This window comes from Brassica rapa, chromosome A04 (assembly GCF_000309985.2).
Source record: "Brassica rapa cultivar Chiifu-401-42 chromosome A04, CAAS_Brap_v3.01, whole genome shotgun sequence".
Taxonomy (NCBI): Eukaryota; Viridiplantae; Streptophyta; class Magnoliopsida; order Brassicales; family Brassicaceae; genus Brassica; species Brassica rapa.
The window spans coordinates 14390059-14415434 of record NC_024798.2 but is presented as its reverse complement, the minus strand read 5'-3'; the positions used below and the strand labels follow the sequence as shown (position 1 = coordinate 14415434).

At 31.8% G+C, this 25376-nt stretch overlaps 3 protein-coding genes and 2 long non-coding RNA genes across 6 annotated transcripts; 2 read left to right on the top strand and 3 right to left on the bottom strand.

Moving 5' to 3' along the window:
* The first annotated feature begins 6604 nt into the window (after nt 1-6604).
* On the top strand, nt 6605-12473 carry LOC103864702. The gene is made up of 3 exons (XR_632283.2): nt 6605-9134; nt 9227-11584; nt 12220-12473. It is a non-coding gene; the product is annotated as an uncharacterized LOC103864702 (long non-coding RNA).
* A 447-nt stretch (nt 12474-12920) lies between these two features.
* Nucleotides 12921-15596, top strand: LOC103864700. The gene is made up of 2 exons (XR_004457286.1): nt 12921-14630; nt 14738-15596. It is a non-coding gene; the product is annotated as an uncharacterized LOC103864700 (long non-coding RNA).
* On the bottom strand, nt 15586-18920 carry LOC103864701 (probable cyclic nucleotide-gated ion channel 12). 2 transcript variants are annotated; one of them, XM_009142465.3, is made up of 8 exons: nt 18586-18920; nt 17918-18351; nt 17520-17723; nt 17108-17409; nt 16924-17035; nt 16595-16831; nt 16120-16514; nt 15586-16042 (listed from the first exon to the last, which is right to left on the bottom strand). In XM_009142465.3, exons 2-8 carry the CDS (start codon nt 18332-18334, stop codon nt 15760-15762), a joined length of 1950 nt encoding a protein of 649 aa, XP_009140713.1. In that variant the 5' UTR covers nt 18335-18351; nt 18586-18920; the 3' UTR covers nt 15586-15759. The 2 variants fall into 2 exon arrangements, with proteins under 2 accessions (XP_009140713.1, XP_009140714.1); XM_009142466.3 differs by lacking the exon at nt 18586-18920 and adding an exon at nt 18431-18565.
* Nucleotides 18921-19175: 255 nt separating this feature from the next.
* Nucleotides 19176-21398, bottom strand: LOC103864698 (oleosin 1). The gene has a single exon (XM_033289695.1). The coding sequence runs from the start codon at nt 21266-21268 to the stop codon at nt 20828-20830; it is 441 nt and encodes a 146-aa protein (XP_033145586.1). The 5' UTR covers nt 21269-21398; the 3' UTR covers nt 19176-20827.
* A 718-nt stretch (nt 21399-22116) lies between these two features.
* LOC103864697 (endoribonuclease YBEY, chloroplastic) lies at nt 22117-25372 on the bottom strand. The gene is made up of 12 exons (XM_009142463.3): nt 24917-25372; nt 24600-24851; nt 24405-24500; nt 23972-24149; nt 23830-23898; nt 23643-23743; nt 23434-23526; nt 23269-23340; nt 23037-23156; nt 22915-22965; nt 22634-22822; nt 22117-22461 (listed from the first exon to the last, which is right to left on the bottom strand). Exons 1-12 carry the CDS (start codon nt 25307-25309, stop codon nt 22294-22296), a joined length of 1782 nt encoding a protein of 593 aa, XP_009140711.1. The 5' UTR covers nt 25310-25372; the 3' UTR covers nt 22117-22293.
* Nucleotides 25373-25376: the final 4 nt, after the last annotated feature.

Sequence of the window (25376 nt, the reverse complement as noted above, 5' to 3'; positions counted from 1 at the left end):
GGAGCCATGGGCTGCTTTGAATGAATATATCTAGCCAAAAACAGATTCATGGTGGTGGAACGTTGAAGACAAGCTTTAGGCCGAATGCTATCCAACATCGATGTGACGAGGCTTGATGACTGTCTGAATCGGGATGATGTTCTTTCTGTTGGACCATGGAGGTTTCATTTGTGATTTTCACAAAGGAGGTATGGGAAACGACGACGGCAATAGCATATGGACGAGCAAGAGATGACATCATATGAAGTTTTGTTTATACCTGAAGAAAGAGAGAATAAATCAATTACAGAGATGATAAATAGATGTAAAGTGGGGCTGAAATATTCAAGAAGACACGTGAGAGAGAGATAAAGAAAATTTTGAAAGAGGGCAAAATCGGATTATCAAATAATGAACAGTGTAAAATACAGTGAAGTGGTAGATAGTTAATTATGAATTATTGTAGGTATAGAGAGCCTAAATACTCAAAAAATTAACTGAATTTCCCGTGAGTTTGGCAAGTTTTTTTGGTGAGGTTTCAGTTAATTCTTCAGCTAAGTTGTGTGATACACGAAAATTGAACGAGCTACCGGTAGTTGATGTAATATTTGAGGTTTAATTCCAAATGACTATTCTTACACTTTGTTTCTATCATGAATTCAATATCAAGCTAAGACAAATCGACTTAAATAAAATAAAATAATTAAAATAAAGCAAGTAACATAGTTAGTTTGGTTTCAGATTATAAAAGATGCTAAGTCTAGGGTGAAGGATTAGGTGTCAAGCGATCATAAGCCAAATAACTATTCAAGGAACAATTTCAAACAAGTCTAGAACTCAAAATACACATATAGATCGATCCACTCTCGTGGCATCTCACCTTTTATCAAACAATTCTAACACCTAAACTGTCGTTTGGATTATAATACGAAGACAAACATTAAGTTCAAATTCGATTTTTTCACAAGTTTCCCTAATCTACTTTCGCTGGTTAGGAACAAGTTGTCCATTCATATTGTTTCTAACAACCTAAGCACTTTTGATGATTAGATCGATTAAACCTAGTTTCAAACACTAATGGTTAGTTAAATGTAGACAATAAGCGTAACCATGAATGGAGACAATCACAACAATAATCCTTATTTGTATTTAGCTCATGGATCTAAACACCCTAACACCCTAGACCTAACAATTAACTACTCAGCCATAAACAGAGAAACTACAAAGATAATAGATGAAGAAAACATGTCTGAATCAATAATAATAAGCAAAAAAGGTTTAGAAAACTTCTCCAAAAGATGTAGAGATTCTTCTCCCTTAACAAGGTTACAAGTTTTTTCTCTCCAAAATCCCTCTAAAAAGTGGTGTAGTCTTTAAAAAAATAAGAAAATGAATTTTTGCATGTCTATGGCGGCCCATTAGAAAAAAGGAGATCCCTAGGTAAAATCCCAAAATATTGAGAGTTTTTTTTAAAAATCTCGAGCAGCTAAAGCATGCACTCGGGTGATCTGCTCTGTTAGAACACCCACCAGGCTCCTCTATCCGGTTTTCAAACGAAAAAAAAAACTCCAATTCTGATTCTCTTCCTCATGTGTCTCTCCAAGAGCCTCTATACCTACTCCAGACCAGAATTGACTCAAAAAGATTTAGAAATACTTGATAAAGACTCAATAAAGACTCTAAAACAATTTAGAAAACATATATACAATGTGTCGAAAACACAACATATCAGTTTCTCGCCCGTTTCTCTTTTGTATTTCGTTTTTGGTTAGCCAGTCAGTCCGACCCGATAAAGAAGAGATTGAATCGTTTCGTAAGGTTCGTCTAAAGAACAAAGTAAGACATAGCAAACAAAGTAAGACAGAGAAAACTGCTAAAGCTAAGTTCGCTAAAAACTAAATTTCTAAGTGTCAAGTTCGCTAAAACTAAGGCTTCGAATGGTGTAGTGGAAAATTAACAGTTCATCTGCACATATATTCTTCATGTCTTAAAATCATTATTCAATTTGTTTGTTTTTCAAATTTATTTAGTCGGAGATCAGCACAAAGTTTAATATATATAAATATATATTATTATTTTTTGAAAAACGTAGATAGATTGCATACAACTTTTGTACACCATACATTTGATGATGTTCACATGTCTAAGTCTGTCCACAAATTTTCCTTACCAAAATCAGACGACCACTCATGCCCAATCATACACTACTGTATATATCATTTGATTTGAAGTATACACTTTGATTAGTTCTTTGAAAACTCGGGATCAGCTGGTTTATGAGGTATAAGGGGTAACATATGTGGAGACATGGAACCATTTGCTGTATTTTTCTGTCGATTTCGCAATGCTTTGGATACAGATCTCAACACATAGAGAGCTGATCCAAGATTGAATTGTGTTTATTAAGAAATCAGATTCATTTATCTGAGGCATATGTTTTTTTTCTTTTTAATTTTGTTAGATTAAAATTTATTTTTTATAAAACTACCTCCAATTGGTTAATAACAGGTTTTCAGGTTTTATCGGATTTTATCGGGTTTTATAGGATTTTTAATTAATGATCTACCAGTTGCACAATGCATCTGAGTAGGATATGAAATTACTACTTGAAACTCAAAACATAATAATAGAACACCTTTTAATTGATTATTTTCTAATAAATTAAATATAAATTCATGCAATTTTTATCAAAATGGTCAACAAAAAGATATATGCGCTTTGAAAAAGCGGATCAAAAATAGCAATAGATTCTAAATCGTATTGAAACAAAAAAATGTGTAGATTGATGGTTAAAACTATGATACAATATATAGCAATAAAACTCATCTTCAATTTAAAAAAATGTGTAGTTTGTCTCATTAAATAATTATTATACATCAATATTGTTAATTGTAGTATTGAATAATATTATTAGCTGTTGCTTATTAAGGTTCTTATATGTTTTCTCTCTTAATTAATTTACAGATTTTGTTTTTGTAACTGATTTTTTTTCTACAGTATCCCAACACCTTTTCAAAAACATAGACTTAGAATTCGACTGGTGACCATTCTGTAAACAAGAGGAACAAATAGAAAATGAACGTAAAGGAATAAAAACGAATGATTGTTCTTTCTCAAATTTAACAAAGAATAATTTTGTTATTTATTTTTCTAAAAAAAGAATGGTAGGAAATGAGAAAAAAAATTTATTCATCATGAATTGTGATATTTTATACGAACGTTAAGTAATGCATTATTCCTCATCGTTCTCTAGTCATAATTCATAACCTTAGATTTACAGATTATTTCCTATCAGATCCTTTCCGATCATCTCTTAAATTACTAGTTGACTAGTTGATTTTTTAGCTAAATTAGATTTGAACATTTTCTAATATATAAATATGATTGTTAGTGTGTGCATTCTCATTACACTCTTTTGTCAAAAACATTCTCATTACACTCGTTGTCATTCTATTCTTCTAATATCATCAAAATGACTAGACCCATCATTTGTGTTATCCTTATGGTCGTCTTTGTTTTAGGTGTGCTTTACAAAAAAATCTATATTAAAATCAAGTATTTTCTCTTGTATTTTATTTATATAAAAAAACTGAAATCATGTTTGAATATATTTATTTTAGGTATGGTGGCGAAGGAAACACAAGGAGAAAAGACGTGTCATATAAATATATCTTACGGTAATGAAGATTGTGAATCTATGGCGTGCAATTTTGATTGTGCTTCAAAGTGGAAGGGAATAGGCGTGTGTGTGAGTACAGAAAGTCCAAACTGCATATGCGCTTATCGTTGCCCAAATTGATTTCCTTTGTTATACATAATCTTTCATCAATCACACTAATAAAGTAATGAGTATTAAAAATTTCAAAATTTGATTTGTCCTTTTTTTTATTATTTGAATGCGAGCTCTGATTAAAATAATTTGGTGTGAACTTTAAACTGCTACTACTTTTTAACGTATAGTATAAGTTTGCACAAAATATATAATTTTGAAAAATATCATTTTAATCATTGTGTGGTGTTTTCGAAAACTACAATTTAATCTAATTTTTAACAGCTACCACTTTTTTGAACAGATCATGAACATATTACTCTCAATTAATTTAAAATTAGGTTTGAAAACAAAATAGTCGAGAGATAACAATCCCATCACGATCATGAACAGCTTGCCGGAAATAAAATGGTCCTCGACGGAATTCTAAATGAGCTGCGACAGTTGCTAGTATTCATCTCATCCTTCGATTCCTAGCCTCATAGTTTCACCCTCATTCTCCATTGCATCCACAGTCCCCGCAACTTCTATGGCTAACTAAATGGCTCTCGATTTATGTATTCTTTCAGTTTTTGTTGTTTACTTCCAAAACGTCTGAATCTGAGTGTGCCTATAAAAGACTATATATCTCTTCTAAACTATCGATTTGTTCCTGTTTTATTCATATATAAATAAACATCATTGAATTATAGTATGTGTACATATAGTAGTCATTAGTCATGAGTAATATAAGTTTGCAATTAAGATTATGTTTCCTAAAATCTTACTATTGTTCCCCGTTAGTCCTGTTACAGTTTTAATGGTGACCGTTTATCGTGGAATATCTGACAACAAGCCAAGACATGTTTTCCAGAAATTTTTTAAGTGAATTCCCGTGAGTTCTGCAAGTTTTTTGGTGAGGTTTCAGTGAAGTATTCAGCAAAGTTTGTCGCCCGTTTCTGTTTTGTATATCGGTTTGGTTACCTGGTTGACCCAGTTTGAGTTTGGTTGATTTGGTTTAATTGATTTACCCTCTTTGGTTTGCTTTTTATTTTGTTTCTTCCGAAACGATTATAATCTCATGTTTTCTTTTGAGTACGAGTTAACTCATTGCGAGTAACCGAAATGACATAGAAACAGCAATATGTGAAGTTCTCCATGGATGATTATATTCTTGTCCATACCTAAACAATATGTTCACATTTCCAAGTCTGTCCACAAATTTTCCTTACCAAAATCAGACGACCACTCATGCCCAATCATACACTACACTATATATCATTTTCTTTGAAGTATACACTTTAATTAGTTCTTTGAAAACTCAGGATCAGCTGGTTTATGAGGTATTGGGGGTAACATATGTGGAGATATGGAACAATTGGCTGCATTTTTTCGTCGATTTCTCAATGCTTTGGATACAAATCTCGACAAAGAGTGAGTTGCTCCAAGATTGAGTTGTGTTTATTAAGAAATCATATTCATTTATTTTAGGCCATGTGTTTGTTTCTTTTAAATTTTGTTAGATCCAGATCATTTTTAACAAATATTATCTCCAATTGGTTAATAGTAGATTTTTGGGTTTTTACCGGGTTCTATTAGTACCGGGTTATATACAAAACATCGGATCTATTGGTTTGACAATATGCGTCTGGGTCGGATATGAAATTGCTACTTGAAACTCAAAACATAATAATCTAACAACTTTCAATTATTAATTTTCTGATAAAAATTATAAATTCATGCAAATTTTATTAAAATAGTAGACAATAAAACGATATCCGGGCTTTGAAAGAACTTATCAAAAGATAGCAGTAACTTCTAAATCAAATGGAAAGAAAAACATAGTTAATGATTATAACTATAATACAAACATATGAAAATAGAAACTCATTTTCAATTAAAAAAAGACAATTCATATCGTTATTACATCTCAATAATGAGAAAATGATTCTTCAATATAAAAATATATAATATTAAATCATACATAACTTCTTAATTTTTTTTTTGAAAAATTGACAAAAACATTAAAACTAAATTGTTAATATTTAAAACAAAATAAAATAAAATATAGTTTTTAAATCAATTTTGAATCAATAAATGAAAAAAAAAACATTTACGCTTTCTAAGCACAAATCAAAATCTAGTCTTACATATTAGAAGTCATGACTTATTTCATATGTAATTTTTTTTATATGGACTATCCCTTAGAAAATTACTTTAATGAATTTTAAATACATATTTTAATTATTATAAAAAAATCAAATAGATATTCCCATATTTTCTTTGAGTTACATCTGAATAAAATCTTTGCATATCTTTTTATTTACGATATACTTCATTTTTCATCAAAGCAAAAAAATTAAAATACTTAATTACTTTCATATTTATTTAAAATATAAATGTACTTTCCTTTTTCAGTTAAACAAACCTTTTAAATATTTAATTAATTTCGTAATTATTTAAAATACAAATGTATATTCATTTTTGCTAAATTAAATATTTTAGGTATCTAACTAATTTTGTAATTATATTAAACTCATTACGATTTTGTATTAAATTTGTGATATTAATTTAGCATAATACTTTGTAGGAAAATAAAAATAACACATTCATAGTGCCATTTTTTATGTTTACATTAACTACTTTTACCCTCACTTTTAATGAAGGGTAAAAAATATTTATAACCCTATGGTTATCAAATCTAGACTTAGAGTTTAGAGTTAAGGGGTGAGGTAGGGTTTTTGAAATGTGAAATTTAAGATTCTAATAAATATATAAATAAATACTTAAAAATATTTAAATTTTTAAAAAATAGTTTCAAAATCATTTTTGATTTTCAAAAAGAAATTTTGAAAAAAAATTCGAAACAAATAATTTATTAAAAAGTTTGAATTTGAAAAAAGTATAATTCGAAACACATACAAAAATTTATAGTTTTAATTTATTTAAATAATTATTTGTATATATATAAAGAACAAGCGTATAAGATTCTTTTGCCACTTAATGAAAAATATATTTTTGAAAATGTCTCTTTAGTGATGGTAAACATGAATAATGGTACCAAAAAATGGTAGACATGAAAATTCCCTTATTTTTTTAATTATTTTTTTTTCTTAAACACTTTAGATTTGTTAATTTAGAATTTTTACCATACTGTTGAAAATATGCTATCAATATGAATGATCGGTCTACAAAAGCTATTTTGAAAATACATTTTGTTTTTGCTATTAAATATAGTGGTTGGTTTAATTTTATATTTCAATAATATAAGTATATGATTGCTTTGTTAACGGAAATATAATCAAGCTTATTTTTTATAGAACATTTTCATATATTATTCATTAATGTAATTGTTTTGTTTTTTTTTATCTTGTGCAATTTTGAAAGTGCAATAGATAGTGTACCAATTTATTTCATTAACATAAATGACAGATAAATGATTGAAAAAATATATTTCATATGAATAGTTTTATTTTCAGTATGTTTATTATTAAATATAATATATATTAACGTGATGTAAGATAGATGTAGAATTCCAAATAAAAGTTTTTAACATTTAAATATTCATTGTATATAATTCAAGAGTTTTGGGATAGAAAATTCTAAATCATCAACAGACAACATAAGAAATCTCAAAAAACATAGATAGAAAAAAACAAGAAAATTCATGTTTGAAAAGACAAAAACAAACACAATGCATTACAATTTATGTTTTAATAAGTTAACCGAAGCAGACATTTAATAAATTACACTTATAGGTTATTCAGTCAAAAATAATAATTTATACAAATAATTCGATTTATTATGATCGAAACCTAAAATACAAGTATAATCTTAAGGAAACTAATATCTAAATTAATATTAAATTGAACAGAATTTATCGTAAATATCACATAATGTAAGGCTTTAGTTACTGTTCATATTTTAATAAGAGAGATATCACTAATAATTTGAAACATTAAATTGAATTACTGCATGCATACTATAAAATTGTTGTGTTTGAAAATATTATATTAAACTATTAGTAAAATGATAAATATTAATATTATACACCACTAACATGTAAATCAAATATTTATATGTATAAATGAAAAAATGCCAGCACGGTTTTGCGTAGCATTGCGATTTTTGTCCGGGCCGAACCGAGCCAAACCGAATTTTTTAGTTATCGGTTCGGTTTTGGTTTTGAGTTTGGTTTAGTTTGGTAGGATATTGAAAAATAATTCATTTTTGGTTCTGTTCGGTTTTTTATTTTCAAAAATAAAATAAAAAACCAAAAAAAAACCCTGAAAATAACTGAAAATATCCGAAAAACCAGACTGAATTTAACCAAAACCCCAAATATATCCGAATTTAACCGAAATAACCAAAAATATCCGATTTTTTTTTTGGAAAATTAGACCGGAATGAACTGAAAACAAAAAAATGGTTATTTTTGGAAATAATTTTGAAAACCGAAATTAACTGATAACCGAACCGAACCAAAATTTAATTCGGTTAATTTCAGAATTGGTTTTCACAATTTTGGTTAACCAAAAACCGATGGTGCGGTTCGGTTTCGGAAAACCAAAATTGCAGACCTAGTTGCGCGGATCAAAATCTAGTATACTATTAAAACAAAATCATTATTCGTACCTAAATTTAACTTATCGTGTGATATTATCCAATTCAAACTCTTATATTCACTATGCATCATAATATGACTCCATCCAACTTACTTATTTAACTAAATATTAAAAAAATAACTAAAAAGTTGTTTCGTTCAAATTTTTCTAATATTTTAATCTAATAAAAGTCTACTATATATTTTTTTATAAAAACTAGAAATCCACGGTTTTTTTAAAGATATTAAATTTGGTAAATATATAAATAAGTAAATAATTTCGTTATTATTATTAAATAATTATTATATATCAATATTTAATTTTGACTCATTACATGATTATTATAGATCAATATTGTTATTCGTAGTTTTGAATAATATTATTAGCTGTTGCTTATTAATAAGGTTCTTATATGTAATGAGTCAATATTTAATTTTGACTCATTACAGATTATATCCTATCAGATCATTACAGATTATTATATCAATATTAAATAATTATTATATATCAATATTTAATTTTGACTCATTACAGACTATATCCTATCAGATCATTTTCCGATCATGTCCTAAATTACTAGTGGACTAGTTGACTTGTTGATATTTTAGCTAATTTGGATTTGAACATTTTTTAATATTATATATATACATATGATTGTTCATGTGTGCATTCTCATTACACTCTTTTGTCAAAAACATTCTCATTACACTCATTGTGATTTTATTTGTGATTTTGTTCTTCTAATATCATTAAAATGACTAGACCCATCATTTGTGTTATTCTTATGGTCGTCTTTGTTCTAGGTGTGCTTTACACAAAATCTATTTAAAATCAAGTATTTTCTCTTGTCTTTTATATTAAAAAACTGAAATAATGTTTTATATATTTATTTTAGGTATGGTGGCGAAGGAAACACAAGGAGAAAATACGTGTCATACAAATATATCTTATGGTAATGAAGGTTGTGAATCTATGGTATGCAGTTTAGACTGTGCTACAAATTGGAAGGGATTCGGCGAGTGTGTGAGTACAAAAAGTCCAAACTGCATATGCGCTTATCCTTGCCCAAATTGATTTTATTTGTTATCCATAATCTATCAACAATCACATTAATAAAATAATGAATAATAAAAATTGCAAAATTTGATTTATCTTTTTTTTGTTTGAATGCAAACTCTAATTAAAATAAGTTTATGTGAACTTTAAACTGCTACTTTTTAACAAATATTAGAAGTTTGCACAGAATATATAACTTTGAATAATATCATTTGTGTCATTGTGTGGTACTATTTTCGAAAGCTACCATTAATCTCATCTTCAACACCTACCACCAATTTTAAACAAATCATGACCATATCTATACAAAAAAAAATAAAGAAAAATTGCACGCCATGCACTAGACTTTTACCCTAATTAACCAAATATTTTAAATTCCACACTGTGATACATTTTTCCATAGACACAAACTAGTCACATCATAGGTATTTTTAATTTTTAGGGCCTTAAACCAATTCACCCTACAATAAAAATGATAATTCTGAAAAATCTACTTAAACTAAGTTATTATACCCATTCATTAATTATATAAAAGTCTATTGGACCAATTCACTAAGAAATATAACATACAAAAGTATCGGTAACACAGAATCTTATCAAGATCTTTCTCTTAGATTTAGGTAATTGATAAATGTTTTTTTTTATCTTTTTGAAAGTTTGTGACATATCTAGTCTATTAAAAAACTTATGTCCTTTTAGATACTTACCAAATACTATTTGACATATCTGGTTACTTTTCGTGGTTTCAAATCAATCAGTCCAAATACAATAACGAATAACCTCCGTTTCAAAAATCATGTTTTAGAGAAAAAAAATTATTTCAAAAAACTATATTTTTTATATTTTCAATACAATTTTTATCAACTAATAATAAAAGATTGTAAAGTTCAAAAATATTAATTGAATCTCTTAAAATTTTATTGGTTTAAAAATATAAGAAATATAAACTTACAAAAAACTATGCATTTATAACTAAGTTTTAATATACTTTATTAAAAATATGAAAATTTTAAAACATGTATTATATTGAAACGAAAAGAGTATATTCTATTTTAGTATATCATACATTAGTATATTAGAAATATGTTTTTATCCCATGTGGTAATATATTACTCATTTTCCTAATTTATTTGTTTTGGCTTCTCAAAAATGGCTGTTTGATAATTTCAAATATATAAATAACAGCCAATCAAAAAATTATATATTTTTTAAAAATTGTTAAACTATCCTAGATTTTCACAATTCTAATAATATATAATATTCATATATCAAAATAAACAGGTGTTAAAAGTATACATTTAAAATCGACCATAAATTTATATAAATATCTTATCTAAGTTACCAATTTTTATAACAAAGAAATAAGATTTTTTTTCAAATATATATGTAATAATATATATTAAAAAAGTTTCTCATTTTTTTAACACTGGATATATTATGCTATTACAAAGAGAAATATTACAGACGATTCTACAGCCGACAATTCTACCTGCCTTACGAAGATTCACGTCTGACTGCATCACCTGAGCCGCCCTATCGGATCCACCCTTGACGATACTCTTTGCGCCATGCTGAAAATCTCTTGTAAACCGTTTCTCCATTAATTCACATAATTCCGCTTTCTCCGGGAATCGAAAGCCGTTTAAATAAGTTTCGCATTTAATAAAATCATAATATCTTTATACCAAGAAATCAATTTGTTTTGTGGTTTAGTCAATCATATTATTTATTATATATCTTAAACAAAAATTTTATACCATATAATTTACTTTATATTTCTCTAAAAATACTTTAGTCAATACTCTTATTTCTCATACAAAATAATTTTGTTTACGAAAATATTATACCAAAAATATAACATTCGTTTGAGCACCTTATTTTTAAAGGCAACTAAATTTTAAAAAAAAATCAAAAATTTAATATTCTTATATTTTCACTTTAATTTTTTTTTTAAAATATATCATATATTGTTACAAAATATTTTAACAAAAAAAATTATAGATATGCTATTTAAATCCACTAATTTTATTAACTTTAATAGATTTCAAAACTCATTTAAAAGTTAGAATATTTCATACATTATGTAATACTATCTCATCTTACATTATATAGTTCCAAATATTTACAAAATCAAAGATTATACAAACACTTTAGAAACCATATCTAAAAAAGAAAAATTATATATATATATTTTTTTGTCATCAAGATACAGACTCATACTGACTCCGTGAACCAAACTGGGTGATCTGCACCTATGTGAACGACGAAAGACGGTTGATTTTGAGCACTGCGTGCTAGACTATCCGCCTTTGAATTGTGCGTCCGTGGTACATAGATGAGCTCTGATCGGGTGAAGCTCTCCTTCAGGATCTTGATATCTTCCAAATAATTTGCAAAAGCTGGCCATTCCTCTGGTTCTGAAACCATCTTCACCAGTTGAGAATAATCCGTTGCAAACGTAACTTGAAATTAACGCAAGTTCTTCATACATTCCATTGCCCATAATAATGCTTCCATTTCTGCATGGAGAGGCGAGAGAGTAGCCCTCACATTTCGAGCCCCCAACAAACCATCAAAACCTTCCAGAGTACTGAACCAACCTTGTCCTGAAAAAATAACACCCTCCTTCCACGAGCCATCCGTAAAACACCATCTTCCTGGGATCGACGACAGTACCGTAGCTATTGATGGTGATGGTGTCCTCTGGTCATTCTTTACTTGTGCCTCAGCCCACAATGTGGATTCTGTTTTAGCTAATTTTAGCGTGTCCATAGGATCCATGTCCCAATTACCGAAAACCTTATTATTTCTACCTTTCCAAATGTACCAAAGTATCCATGCAAATTGATGATCTGTTATTTAATATAGGCTTAAAAGTTATTAAAAAACTTTGTAAATATCTTATATATTAAAACAGAAGTCACAACCTTGATTCATGTGTGATTTTAAAAAAAATGGATCTAATGGACCTATTTCTAGAAAGTCATGTTACATTTAATCTATAATCTTATCATTTAAATTTTGGACCTACCAGAAATTTTTATTGGGATATCAATAATTGAATTTAAACAATAGATGATCCATTGGATTTATAGACAGTATAAATTAAATAGATACAATTTCATGTTGTAATACTATACTTCTATATGTTAATTATTTAAATATTAGTCGATGTTAACTTTTAAAACTATAAATATTTTTTTAAAATAACAAAAATAATGTTATCTAACAATGATTAATCTTTACTACCTTAAACCAATGAAAACAAATTTTAAACTATATATTTTATTTTAAACTTTAAACAAAAACTAAATGTTTAATTATTTACTCGATAATATAAATCTATGAAGATAAAATTTTTATTTTTAAAAAACTTTCTAAATTTGTGAAATATTACAATATCTTTTAATATGACAATAAAATAATATTTTACTAATATTTATATATATAGTTACGATTTTAATAATGAAATAATAATCCAAAAATATATATATATAAAAGAAGATACAAATATTTGTGAAAATTTGAAACAATTTATTCAATGAAAAATATACCGTAAACTTATTTTGTTTTAAAAATTGATAGACACATATATATTACAATATATACCGATTTAGAATTGAAAACAAAATGTTTATATAAAAATAAATGAAAACAAAAACCCGCGCAACCTTATTAAAGTAGAAGTACTTTTAAGAAAAAATTGGAAACATGGATAACAGTACAAAAAAATATTGTTTGGAAACATAGATAACAGTATATTAACAAAAGTAATGAGCTTAGGTTATTAAGAAAAATTGGAAATCCATTATAGAAACTATATATCTTGGTCAGCCTTAAAATATACGAAAATTGTACAATCTAATTACCTAAAAATATATATTTATATAAAACTCTCTACTTACAACAAATATGTATTTATATAAAAATAAAGTAAACATCCGTGCGGATGCACGGATCAAAATCTAGTATACTATTAAATTAGCAAAAATTTACCAAATAAATCTTTAGTCTCACGAGCTCAACAAATATAACTCTTATGAAATGTACATAAAATATAATAGGAGAGATTAGGTATGGGCATCAGGTCTTCTGGTCGGGTACGAATCGGTTCCTTTCAGGTCTAGGTTTTTAGCATCCTAAATATTTGGACATAACTAGGTATTTAAAATTTTCGGGTTCAGATTCAGGTCGATTCATGCGGGATCCAGGTTCATAATTTTTGGGTACCTATAGAATACCTATAAGTTTTGGGTACTTAACGCGTCTGAATTGGTTTGAGATTTTTAGGACTCGAAAAAGACTTGAAGTACCCAAAAACTCAAAACTACTGCAACACAAAAAAATACCCGAAAACACAAACAAATACCTGGAAATATTTAAATTCCCAAAAAAAACACAAAATTTTACCATAATTTGACATGAGAAACCGAAAATACCTAAAAACATTTTCTAATACCCAATTTTTTTTTTAATTTAAAATTTTACTCGAAACTCGAAAGTATAGTCGAAAACCTGGATCTGAAACTTAAAATATTATTCATATTACTGAAAACACATTCGAAACACCAAATATATATCTTAAATACCAAAATATACTTAGTATACACAATATATTTCAAGTAATTTGGATACCCGATTGAGTCTTGGGTAGGACCCGGAATCGAACAGGAACCGCAAGTTGAAGAAAAAAAAATCAAATATGTACTTTTCCTTGGACTTGGATCCAAACCAAAGCTATATTTCCGGGTCGATTTTGGTTTGATTTTTCGGATCTGGTAACATGTTCAGGTCTAAAAAGAGTTATGTAAGAGTGTACATACAAAATTTAATATAAACCAATTCATAAATTATATGATTTTAAACAAATATCCTTCTTCTATATACTGACTTTGTAACATAATAATGTACATCAATTCCAAAATACTAATTCACAAACTTTGTTTACAATCCAAAATAAAATCCGTGATTTCGAATCGCGGAACAAAATCTTGTTACTTTCAATTAAAGTAGGTTTGAAAACAAAATAGTCTAGAGAAAACGATCCCATCAAGATCATGAGCAGATTGCCGGAAACAAAATGGTGCTCGACTGAATTCTAAATTAGCTGCAAGAATTACTCTTATTCATGTCTCATCTATCTCCCCACCACCCAGTCAAATCACATCATCGGCATTGATCGCTCTATTTCATCATCCGTTGCAGCCCCTGATTGATGTTGTTTGTCCGATTTGTCTACAACCGTAAGATAAGACTTTGATCTCCTTTTTCTCCTTCTTCCTCGTGATGGTCTGTCACAAGATGTGACAGTTCTGATCTCTGATCCTTTTTCTCATCTTTTGTTAACTAGTAAGAGTACTACAGATTTTTGGTTGTGTGGCTGCCTCTTTCTCTTTCTTCTATATCCGGATCTTTGTCGTCCAAGGAAAATGTGAGGACCGGTTGTGGATTTCATCTCTTTCTATTGTAATGCTTCTAGGATTTTTTTTTTGCTTTGTTAATATGATCTCATTATGCTTTCTGATTGTGATTGTTTTGTTGATGTACTGAAAATTTGGTATTGTGGATGATTGAACAAATGTAAAAAAAGGTATCGCAGATGTCAAAACTAACCGGTTGTATTATGACTGAATAAATGTATAAAAGTAGGTATTGCGGATGGGGAGTAGCACAGATCAACGATGAGTAATGTGGATGAGGTGATTAGTGGTTGTGTGAATATTGTGCTGACGTTCCGGTATAGAGAATGCATATCTCATGGGGAAGAAAAGCATGGTGTGCTGCACATCTCATGGAGGAAAAAAACACATTTAGTATGGAAGTTTCCAAGTGAGTAAACGTGGTTGTTGAATCAGAAGAGCGTTGTGATTGATCGGCACACAAAGCTAAAAGGGGAGATTAAAAATGCAAGCAGGAGCTTGTAGATGTCAATGGTATGCCTTGAAGTATCTGCTGACGTAGTCGCTGAAGCAGAAGACTGTGAAGTGATAAAGACCATGTGGAATCAAGAAGCTGAGCTGAAATCGTGTAAACTTGGAGAGCAAGTGTGTATCTTGGAGAAAAGACAAGAGGAATCCCCAAGTTTATGACTTAAAAGAAAAAGAATAAGTGCAATTCCAAGAAAAAGAAAGTTATTGATATGGAAAATGTCCATAAAAAGTTTTATGGTTTGGGAATGTGGAGATTAGTAGATTACTATTTAACAGAAATGACCCCATAACTAATTAATACCAAACATTATGTTCACATTTCCAAGTCTGTCCACAAATTTTTCTTACCAAAATCAGACGACCACATAACTAACGTGTGTAAGCTCACTCATGCCCAATCATACACTACTCTATATCATTTGCTTTGAAGTATTCACTTTGATTAATTCTTTGAAAACTCAGGATCAGCTGGTTTATGAGGTATTGGGGGTAACATATGTGGAGATATGGAACAATTTGCTGCATTTTTCTGTCGATTTCGCAATGCTTTGGATACAAATCTCGACACATATAGAGCTGCTCCAATATTGAGTTGTGTGCCTTGTGGGATATGATTATAGTCCCTTTTGGCGTGTAAGATCCTAGAAAGCTTCCTTTTGTAATGTTCCCTCCATGCTGCCTGTATGAAGCATGCCGCCCATAATCGCCAATGCGCTGAATAGAACCTGAAAAAAGGGAATTACATGCTCACTTTGAAGGTAGTAACAAAGTAAAGAACCTGAACTTCTATTCGAAGCCTTGCCTGAACATGTGTCTGAGCCTACTGCTGTGAAAGCGATTGAAATGAGAAGCTACAAACTTAAGATCATCATGCAAGAGGATGAAGCCTTCAACATCCGTCAGAGTCAATACTGATCGGTCTGAGGTGGGGAGGCTAGAAGAAGAATGTGGATCAAGAACCCAAAAGAGAAGATCTCCACATATGTCACCTGCTTGGAGATAAGATGAATCATAGTAGCCAGTTATATCACTAGACCCGATCATACTTTTCAGGCTGCCTTTAGTTATAATCAGCATTTCTGCAACCGGGTCACCCTCTTTCACTATATAGCTATTAGCTGAGTAGAACACAGACTTCACGCGGTCACACAGTGCTTCTAGCAACCAACTATCATCCATCATGTTGAGCCACGGAACCTGACAAGTCAAAAAACAATAAGTTAACAACTATAATAAATTCACAAATCAATCAATAAGAAAAAAAAAATGGAGCTTACACTGTTTAAGAGAGTAAGGTAAAGATGGCGTTTGGTTTCAAGCCTGAGGTCTTTAGGAAGGCTATGAAGAAGAGCTTCCTCTTCGATACCTCTAGTTTTTCGCCATTTGTAGTTCTCATATCTCCTAATGCGTTCCTTCAAATACTCTGGTAGCATCCGATTCGACATCCATTTTTCAGTGTCTCTCTTTTTCTCCTCCATTTCATCTAATCTTATTGTAGTTGATTGCAAATACTTCTACGATCACCCCAAAAAAAAAAAGAATCTTCTAAGCATCAGCTCTATGAGATAGAAAAAAAAACTATATGCCATTTATGTGCGCATTTTACCTGAATGTTTCCAATGAGTACAGCAAACAAGAGTAAACCAGAGACGCAGATTATGAGAGCAAAAACGATATCCCCTACAGAGTTGCTTGTCTTTAGATTTTGTCCTAAAGCACTGTAAATATTAAACAACATGTTCAGCTATGAAACTTTAGATCTCACAATAGATGGTTGAATTTTCACATACCTAATATTTCGTAGACCCCACCAAAAGCAGTAAAAAAACTTCCTTGGGAAATCCCTTGGCTTTGACTCTACGATCCCTGACCTCAATGCATCAGTGTACATACCAAAGTTGAAGACCGTAGACCCTATGATTTGGTCAGGGTCGATTAATGGGCATGTAGTATTCAGATAGCGACCGTTGTTTTCGCGACCTCGTGCACAATACTGATGTCTGAGATTACATCCGGATATCTTAGCACACTCTAGACGCCAGCATTTATTTTTCTTTTCTACTGAACTCACGTACCAGAAAGCCCCAAACACCTGACCCGTCATATATGCATATCACAATTGTAACAATTTTTGTTGCTTCATAACAAAATAATAATAATAATAATAATAACAGTGGGAGCAATCAAGAGAAAAGAAATTACATGACTGTGCAACATGTAGAGGAAAAGATTGAAAGCAGCACCAACCCACTTTGTTTCTGCTATTGTCCCAGAGGCTCTTGTCACTTCTTTTAAAAGCGGGTAGATACGGATGATTCTTGGTATATATTGAGTGAGTATAATCCATTTCAGTATTGCTTGTGACACCAGCGAGTCAGACCGGTGAATAAGAATGAGAACCACAACCTACAATATTTTCCATTCCACACCACTAATCACGATAACAAGAGAAGAGATATTGTTTTTTAATATCAGGAGGTTCGGAGCCGAAGCCAGTAATCCTCAAACCCGAAACTACATCATGTAATATTAGTTTGTTCCAGCCATGGTAAAAAACAGATTTTATGATGGAGAACACTCAAGAGGAAGTGAACACACACCTGAGGGATGGGAATAACGGAACAAATATCAACAATGAACTGAAAGAAGAAGAGTCTTTTCCTTATAGCCTTAGAATGCACAATTAACTCGCCTCGTAAAGACACTTGAGAACGAGGGGCTATGAACTCGGTGATGAAATTAAAAATGATGTGAATCACATAGAATGTGTCGATAAAGGTGCGAATGGCCGAAACTACTGCTGCAAGCTTCTTGTCGAAAGTGAAGCAGAAGTTAGGAGAATCAATCACAGGGATGAAGAGAAACAAAGGATCAACACCCAATGCAACAACGCAAACTAACAAGATTGCCTTCCTCCAGTTTTCAAGAGTTTTTAGAGTTTTATAAACCTTCTTTAACTGTCCTCTAACACTCTTGATATTCTCATGTACAGATTGTATCGTTGAAGCTCTTTCCATTTTTCCAGTTATCAAACCTGCACCAACAAGGTAAAGTCCATGGAAATGAAAACTAAACTAGAAATCACTTTGCAACAGAGTATTTTGACTTTTTACTTTACACTAATTCGATTACATGTAAACGAGAACTAAACTAGAAACCAATATGGACCAATCAGTACTTTGACTTTTTAGAAAAAAACAAAACTGCAACACTAAGAGAGACTGATACTCTCGATTAAGGTCGATCAGATGGATAGAGAAAATTAAACCTGGCAGTCAGAAAATGGATGAGGAGGATGCATGATTCCTCCTTCAATGGTTGGAAAATGGATTAATGTTCAAAACTTTCCCAAGCTTCTTCAGAGATTTTTCAAAGCCGCAACCAATGGGAGAGGAAGAGGATGCAGAGTTTTCAACATCTCTAGTACGAAAACAAATAAAAAGTCAAACTGAGTGGTTTAATACAGGGGGCCAACTTGAACCACCTCAATAAATTTATTTGTTTTTCTTTGTCGACCAATAAATATTTTTGTTGATTAGTGATTACCCATCAATGCTATATATTAATTAAGAATTTTGATTTATTATGATTGGATGAAATCAAGTTTTGATAAATCTATATATTAAGGGGGGCCTATTGAAAATGAAATTTGTGTGGAATCAGAAAAATTTTGAAGTTCAAAGATTTTTAAGAATCAAGTAGATTTGATGAATTTTTGCCATATGTATTGTATAAATTGTCATTGATTATGATTGATTAGCATGAATTTCCATATATGTTTTTCTTTCCAGATTTATCTTTCTATAAAAATACTTCTAATTTTTTTATTTCAAGAAATATAGTTATTTGATGTTAAAATATTTTTTTTTTGATTTTTAAATATTTGAATTTGTCTTGTTTGATTTTTTAAAGTTTTCTAAGGTCAACCTATGATTTTTTTCATGATTCTTGATCATGTTATCTTTAAAAAATTTGCTATCTTTAAATTTCTTTTTACAATTATCTTTTACATGACAACAAGAATGTAATACAAAACTTTTTGTGCTTGTATATTTGTGTTTTTTGTTACCTAGATTCTAAGAATCTTATGAGTATAGATGATATTTGTAAAGTTGAGTGTTATGAGTAAAATTAGAGAGAATTTATGTCCCAATAACAAGAGAGTTTACTAGAATTACAAAATCAATAAAAACTAGACTTTTTGAATAACAAAAGATTTTATATGGAATTTAAAAGTCAATAAACCAATAACAAAGGATTCTAACAAGATTGTAAGAATACATAAACTAATAACAATAGAATTTCTAAATTTTATAACTCCTTCAAAATTTAACTACCAATAACCCCCCCCTAATACATTCTCCTTCCTTACTTTTTAGTTTTGAAATGGATTAGCACATGGGCTTTGAAGCATGATCTACGGTTTTATTAATCTTGTTCATCTTCAAGTTTAAAGATATGGATTATTAGCACATGGGTTTAACTAATCAAGATGACTCGTGTCTTTTCGTAAGCGGTAATCTTAAACTAATAACCTGTACGGCAATGTTGGGTCAGTGACCCATTCATAAAAACAATCATATCATCCTTAAAAGGTAGACCACTGCAAAAAAAAAAAATATATATATATATATATCATTCTCCCCTCGCTTACTTTTCTATTTAAACGATATGACGAAAATATTGGGAAAGAGGGAGCAACTTTACTTTAAACCTCAGGTATTGACGAAATATTTTTGTAACCATTTACCCACCGAAAACCAAGCTCAAGTTTATACAACTCGTTATCCAAGCTATGAATAGTATAAGCAAATGTTTTGTACGTAGTACCACAATAATTGCTTACCGACAAATATCAAAGTTTACTTTGTGACATGTACAACGAAGAGACAATAACTGCTTGTAACATAAAAAAAAAACACTCTCAGGAAGAAAAAGCCTTGAACAAACGAAAATCAAGTGGCAGATAGTTTTACGAATTAGCTCTTTCCGAAAAGGTTTTCCAATCGTTTTTATTCAAGTTGGACATTTAAAATTTTCGTACACTAAACGGGGTATTGAGTACTCTTATCCAAAAATGTTTGGTACGTGTTGGTTAATATCTTTGTATAAGTGATATATACTCGGTTGAAATTATATTTGGAGATAAACATGTATTTATTATATTTGGAGATAAACATAGTTCGTTAAGTTAGGATTATTTTACATGTACAAAAAGTGCATAGGGGCCTCATTATACAGCATCTAGTTGAAAACAAAGCATTATCAGATCTTTTTCAAAAATTAACAATATCATCTGGAAGAAACTTCATATATTTATCCAAGAAGATCATATCTATTTTGTCCCAAACAGATGGCCAGTACGTAGGCTTAAAGAAAGAAAGAAAAACGCATTCGTAGGATAAGTTAAAACATTAAAAGAAAAGTTAAGGTGGCGAGCTGAAACCATAAAAAAAATCCAAAATTGAACACAAATTAGAAGTTGCATAGATCTATATAGCATTTATTGACTAATAAGGAGCTGTTGTGGTTTGGTCCGTTTGGGGCTGAGCATAATGTCCCAACTCTTTAGCCTTCTCCGAAATCATCATTCTCGCGTAATCCACTTTATCCGCTCCCATGGGATGTTTTCCGGTGACGTACCTATAGATCCACGATAAAGCCGTCGCTGCCGCCACCCCACAGCCACCGGAAAACAAGAATCCCGCTGTCAAAAGGCACATTGTTATCACCGCAGGCACAAGCACGGGGCTAAACAGAACCATCAACGGCGTCGCTACGACTAGACCGATCACGGTTCCGGTGAGCGTTAATCCCGAGAGCACGAGCAGTGACATGCCGATCGTCGCCGCCGTTAGGAATCTCACGGTTTGTCTTGTCGATGGTGATGATGATGATTCGTGGAGATTTCTCGTCATTGGTTGCTGATGTTGTTGATGAAGATCCGCCATTTTCTCTTTTTCTGTTTTGTTTGTTTATGCTATTTTGCGATTTGTGAAGAATGAGAGCTGAGGAATATATAATGGGAGAGGTAAAAGGAGAGGCTTGGCGAACGATGAAGCGGGATATGTGCGCGTGTGAAGTGGACAGTTAGTCAATAGAGCAGAGTGTCACGCGGGCGTGTCAGCTCTGCATGGAGTTACCTTGACGAGGTACCTACACGTGCTTATTCCGTTTCGAATTAAATCAACGTTCTTTAAGGCAATTGGGCTACTAGTTGGGCCTGTCTCGATGAGAGTAGAGAGTCACATGCATTTGAATAAGGGATCATGCAGGCTGAAGATTAACTGATATGTTGATCGTTATAATTTATAGTGTAAAATTATAACCATAGTTTTAGTATTTTATGAAAACAAAAAACATAAAATAAACAGATATGTTTTAAATAAGCTTAGAAATAATATTTTTGAATTTAAAACATTATATTATTTCTAAGCTTACTTAAAAACATATTTTCTTAAGTAAGCCACTTAATCGAGATGAAAAACTACAATTTTTAAGTAAATCATTCTAAACAAACAAGTTTAATTTTCAAATTTTAAACTAGAATAAAAGTTTTATATTTGTGTTAACCAAGTTATTTTGATCTCGTTTTGTTAAATATAACTAACGACACTAAACAGTTAACTTCTTTTGAATGGATTGAAATAGCTTGATTAATAAATTTATCAGTTTTATTTATGTTTGATCAAAATGTTAAAAGATTAAAACGACGTGTTTTTACTTGAAAATTTTTAGTTTATTTTTGAAAGTTGAAGATCATTCTATCAATTTTTTCATGTGTATTGTTGTCTTCTCGTAGTCCTAAACACACTTTAATAAATTGCTTAAAACAAGTCTCTGCCATAAATCAATTTCCCAATAAGAATAGAACAATGTTTCTTTTTTCTATCAGAAGAATAATCTAAATGAAATTTGGCATCTCTTGTTGTAAAAGCTCGAGTCGAGTGTGAAATTGTGGTGGTGTGGGTAGAACTCAGAAGGCGTATCGGTAAATGGCATCAGCAACACCGTCTTCGTCGTTGCTCACACCAATCACATCAGCCACGGCCTTTGTCTTTTCTGCACCGTTGCTCATAGCGACTCCCCAAGACGCTAGTTCCAGCATCTCTATGTCATTTTCCCCATCCCCTATCGCCATTATCTGATCAAAAATCCCATTTGCCGCATCAGCTACCTTTACTTTATACAATAAGATAGATGAAACAAATCCAGTCTAATTTTGACTTAAATCTCTACCGAACTAGAACCAAATAGAAACTTCAGGTCTGTTCGTTTTGAGTAAGATTCATTTATCTCCAGTTTTCGTTTTTTACCTCATTCGGTGAAACGCCCAAATGATTGAGCAGCATTTTTACACCGTTGCCTTTGGAGGTTCCGGGTGGGACGATTTCTAACATGTCTGACTGAGCTTGAACGACATTAGCACGGTCTCCCGTTGCTTCTGACCAATACGGACGGATAACAGATGAGACCCCCTCTGTGGTGTCCATAAATATCACTTTCTTCAGATACACAAAGAGAACCGAACATCAGTCAGTACATAGGTTATACAGATGCAAGAAAGCAAAATCAAATTTCTGACTCCAGGAATTACCTGAATGTCAGCTTCAGCTATAAGTTGATCAACCGACGATATGATCTCGGCCTGTTAGAGATTGTGTAAGAACCCGACAAGGAATCAAACTAGAAGGGAACTGTGTTTTCACAGAAATCTACCTTTGGCTCATTGTAAGTTGTGTGAAGAGAGTCGACAAGAGGATGGTCAAACAATGTCAAGCAGCGATCCTGGCTGAATGCAATGAGAGGAATCCCATGCTCCAGAGAATAAAGACACGTCTGCATATCACAAATCAACATTTCTAAATATCTGAGTTCGAGGACTATAACGAATGTTGTGAGTCTTGTGACAATTACAAATGTGCTATAGTATAAATCATTAGTGGATTACCTCTCTGCAGACATCCCGGTCCAAGTTTCCTCTATACACTTCTTTCCCCTGTCTACCATAAACAAGTAACCCCTGTAATCAAACAGAGATTCCGTGAGATATAGAAAATCAGAGATATACAATTAGACATGTGCATGTCACTACTGGTCAAGGAAAATAAGAGACCTGAACGAATACGCCTGGAGAGGACTCTGAAACAATGCCATCGCGTCCAGCTAGATCAGCCATTTTCAAGATTCTCATCGCACCTGGGCGAGACTGTGACAAATAAATGATGTTAGCCATAGCCAACTCCAAAACATTCAGAGGGAGAACAAGTAACAGAAAAGAAAGGGGAAGAGTGTTATCAGATGGATATACTGTTCTCTTCTCACCTTCCCCGTTGCTATCACGACTTTAAGTCCCCTTAGCGTGGCTTCTTTTAAAGCTTTCGCATTAGCTTCTGAAATCTGACTTTTGCTGTTAAGCAGTGTGCCTAACATTCACATTATGATCCGATAAGATAAGAGAAGAAAACCAAAAAAAGCAACAACTACAGATTGTTGAATACGTAAACCTTACCATCCATATCACAGAATATATAGGAGAACTTGGGTCTGTAGAATCTTAGGCCGTCCCCTTTCTTCCTGTCTTTTAACACTAGTCTTAGCACAAACAAGCAGAACAGTAACCAGGAAGAGAAATGTAAAAGGAGGAAAATTACCATCTGCTTTCTCCGGCAGAGGCTTAGCTGTTTTCTCAATGTCATATGCACTCTGAATGAGTCCTTTCCCTTTCCACCCAAGGCTCTTTAGCAGCAACTCCTCTTCCTCCTCCATTTCTTTCTCAGCCTCGTCGCTTATCTCATGATCAAACCCCAGTAGGTGTAACATCCCATGTATCTTTAAGATAAAACATAAAGGTATCAGCAAAAAGAGGCTGCAACACAAATCACATCAAGAATATATTAAAAAAAGGATCCTTCCCTTCTTAAATTTTCTAGAGATTATTGAAACACAGCACTGACTTCTTACATGGTTCATTGAATAGCAAAGATCAAGAACTATACTTCTAATAGAAAGAATACTAATGTATTCAAACAAAACTCTTAGTAATTCTAATTTACACCAGGATCCACATTTTACTTAGTAACATACCACAAGAATGCGTATCTCATCAAGGAGAGAGTGACCTCTCTCAGCAGCCTGCCTTGCAGCAGTCTCAACAGAAATGACGATATCTCCCATCATAAGCTACACCAAGAACAATGTATAGATAAGTTTTATCCCTATTTGGTAACCATACTGAATGAATGAAAAAATAACATCTCTCTCTCTCTCTCTCTAACTTACAACGGGAAGCTTGAGTTCAGGGACGTGCTGCGACATGGAAAGCACATCAGTAGGATGATCTTCACCCCTCCACTCTTTGTTGAGTTTACAGATGAACTCATCGTTGCAAAGCATCACAGATAACTCAACGGTTTCAAACCCACCAACGTCTTCTATATCAGTTTCTCTCGTTTTATACTTGGAATCTTTCAAACCGTTGAACGCCAGCTTCATCGCCATGGGAACATTGACACGAAGCATCTCCGCAATATTCTACAAAAAGAATGATTATAATAAGCCAAATCTGAATTTTCGAGTAGCGTCAAAGACAAACAAACCTGAATCTCGGTATCGTCAGGAAGCTGCTCTTCGATGCAGATGCTGACGCTGAGCTCGAGTTCTTGCTTTCTCTTAGGCGCTCTCTTCCTCATCTTCCTGTACTCTCTCCTCTCCGCGAACACGCGACCCGCCGCCGCTGGCTTTGGAAGCTTCCAGTCTCCTCCGACGATATTGCGTAGGGCGTGGAATCTCCGGTGGAACATGGAAGAGGAATCGGAGGAGGAAACATTGAGAAGATTCGGTGTGGTCGCAAGGGCGATTCTCGGAGAAGAGCGAACGAGTAGGGGCTGGAGGACACGGGCGTGGTGGTAAAGAGAGGCGCGTGTCATCGCACGCGCTTCTGCGGAGAAGAGACGGTTATGGCGGAGGATTGGGGAGAGACGAGAGAGCATGGAGGGAGGGGAGGCGTAGACTGCACTAGTCTCCAATTTTGCTAAATGTGTGGAGAGACTACAAAAC

Excerpts from the sequence above, each read along its gene's own strand:
- LOC103864697 (XM_009142463.3), bottom strand. The coding sequence starts at position 25,309 with ATGCTCTCTCGTCTCTCCCCAATCCTCCGCCATAACCGTCTCTTCTCC. Across the intron at positions 24,501-24,599 it reads CTGAACTCAAGCTTCCCGTT|CTTATGATGGGAGATATCGT; the intron begins GTAAGTTAGAGA and ends TTCTTGGTGTAG. Across the intron at positions 23,899-23,971 it reads TCTGCCGGAGAAAGCAGATG|ACAGGAAGAAAGGGGACGGC; the intron begins GTAATTTTCCTC and ends TAGTGTTAAAAG.
- LOC103864701 (XM_009142465.3), bottom strand. The coding sequence starts at position 18,334 with ATGGAAAGAGCTTCAACGATACAATCTGTACATGAGAATATCAAGAGT. Across the intron at positions 16,832-16,923 it reads TACTCATTGGAAACATTCAG|AAGTATTTGCAATCAACTAC; the intron begins GTAAAATGCGCA and ends GGGTGATCGTAG. Across the intron at positions 16,515-16,594 it reads ACCTTACTCTCTTAAACAGT|GTTCCGTGGCTCAACATGAT; the intron begins GTAAGCTCCATT and ends TTGACTTGTCAG.
- LOC103864698 (XM_033289695.1), bottom strand. The coding sequence starts at position 21,268 with ATGGCGGATCTTCATCAACAACATCAGCAACCAATGACGAGAAATCTC.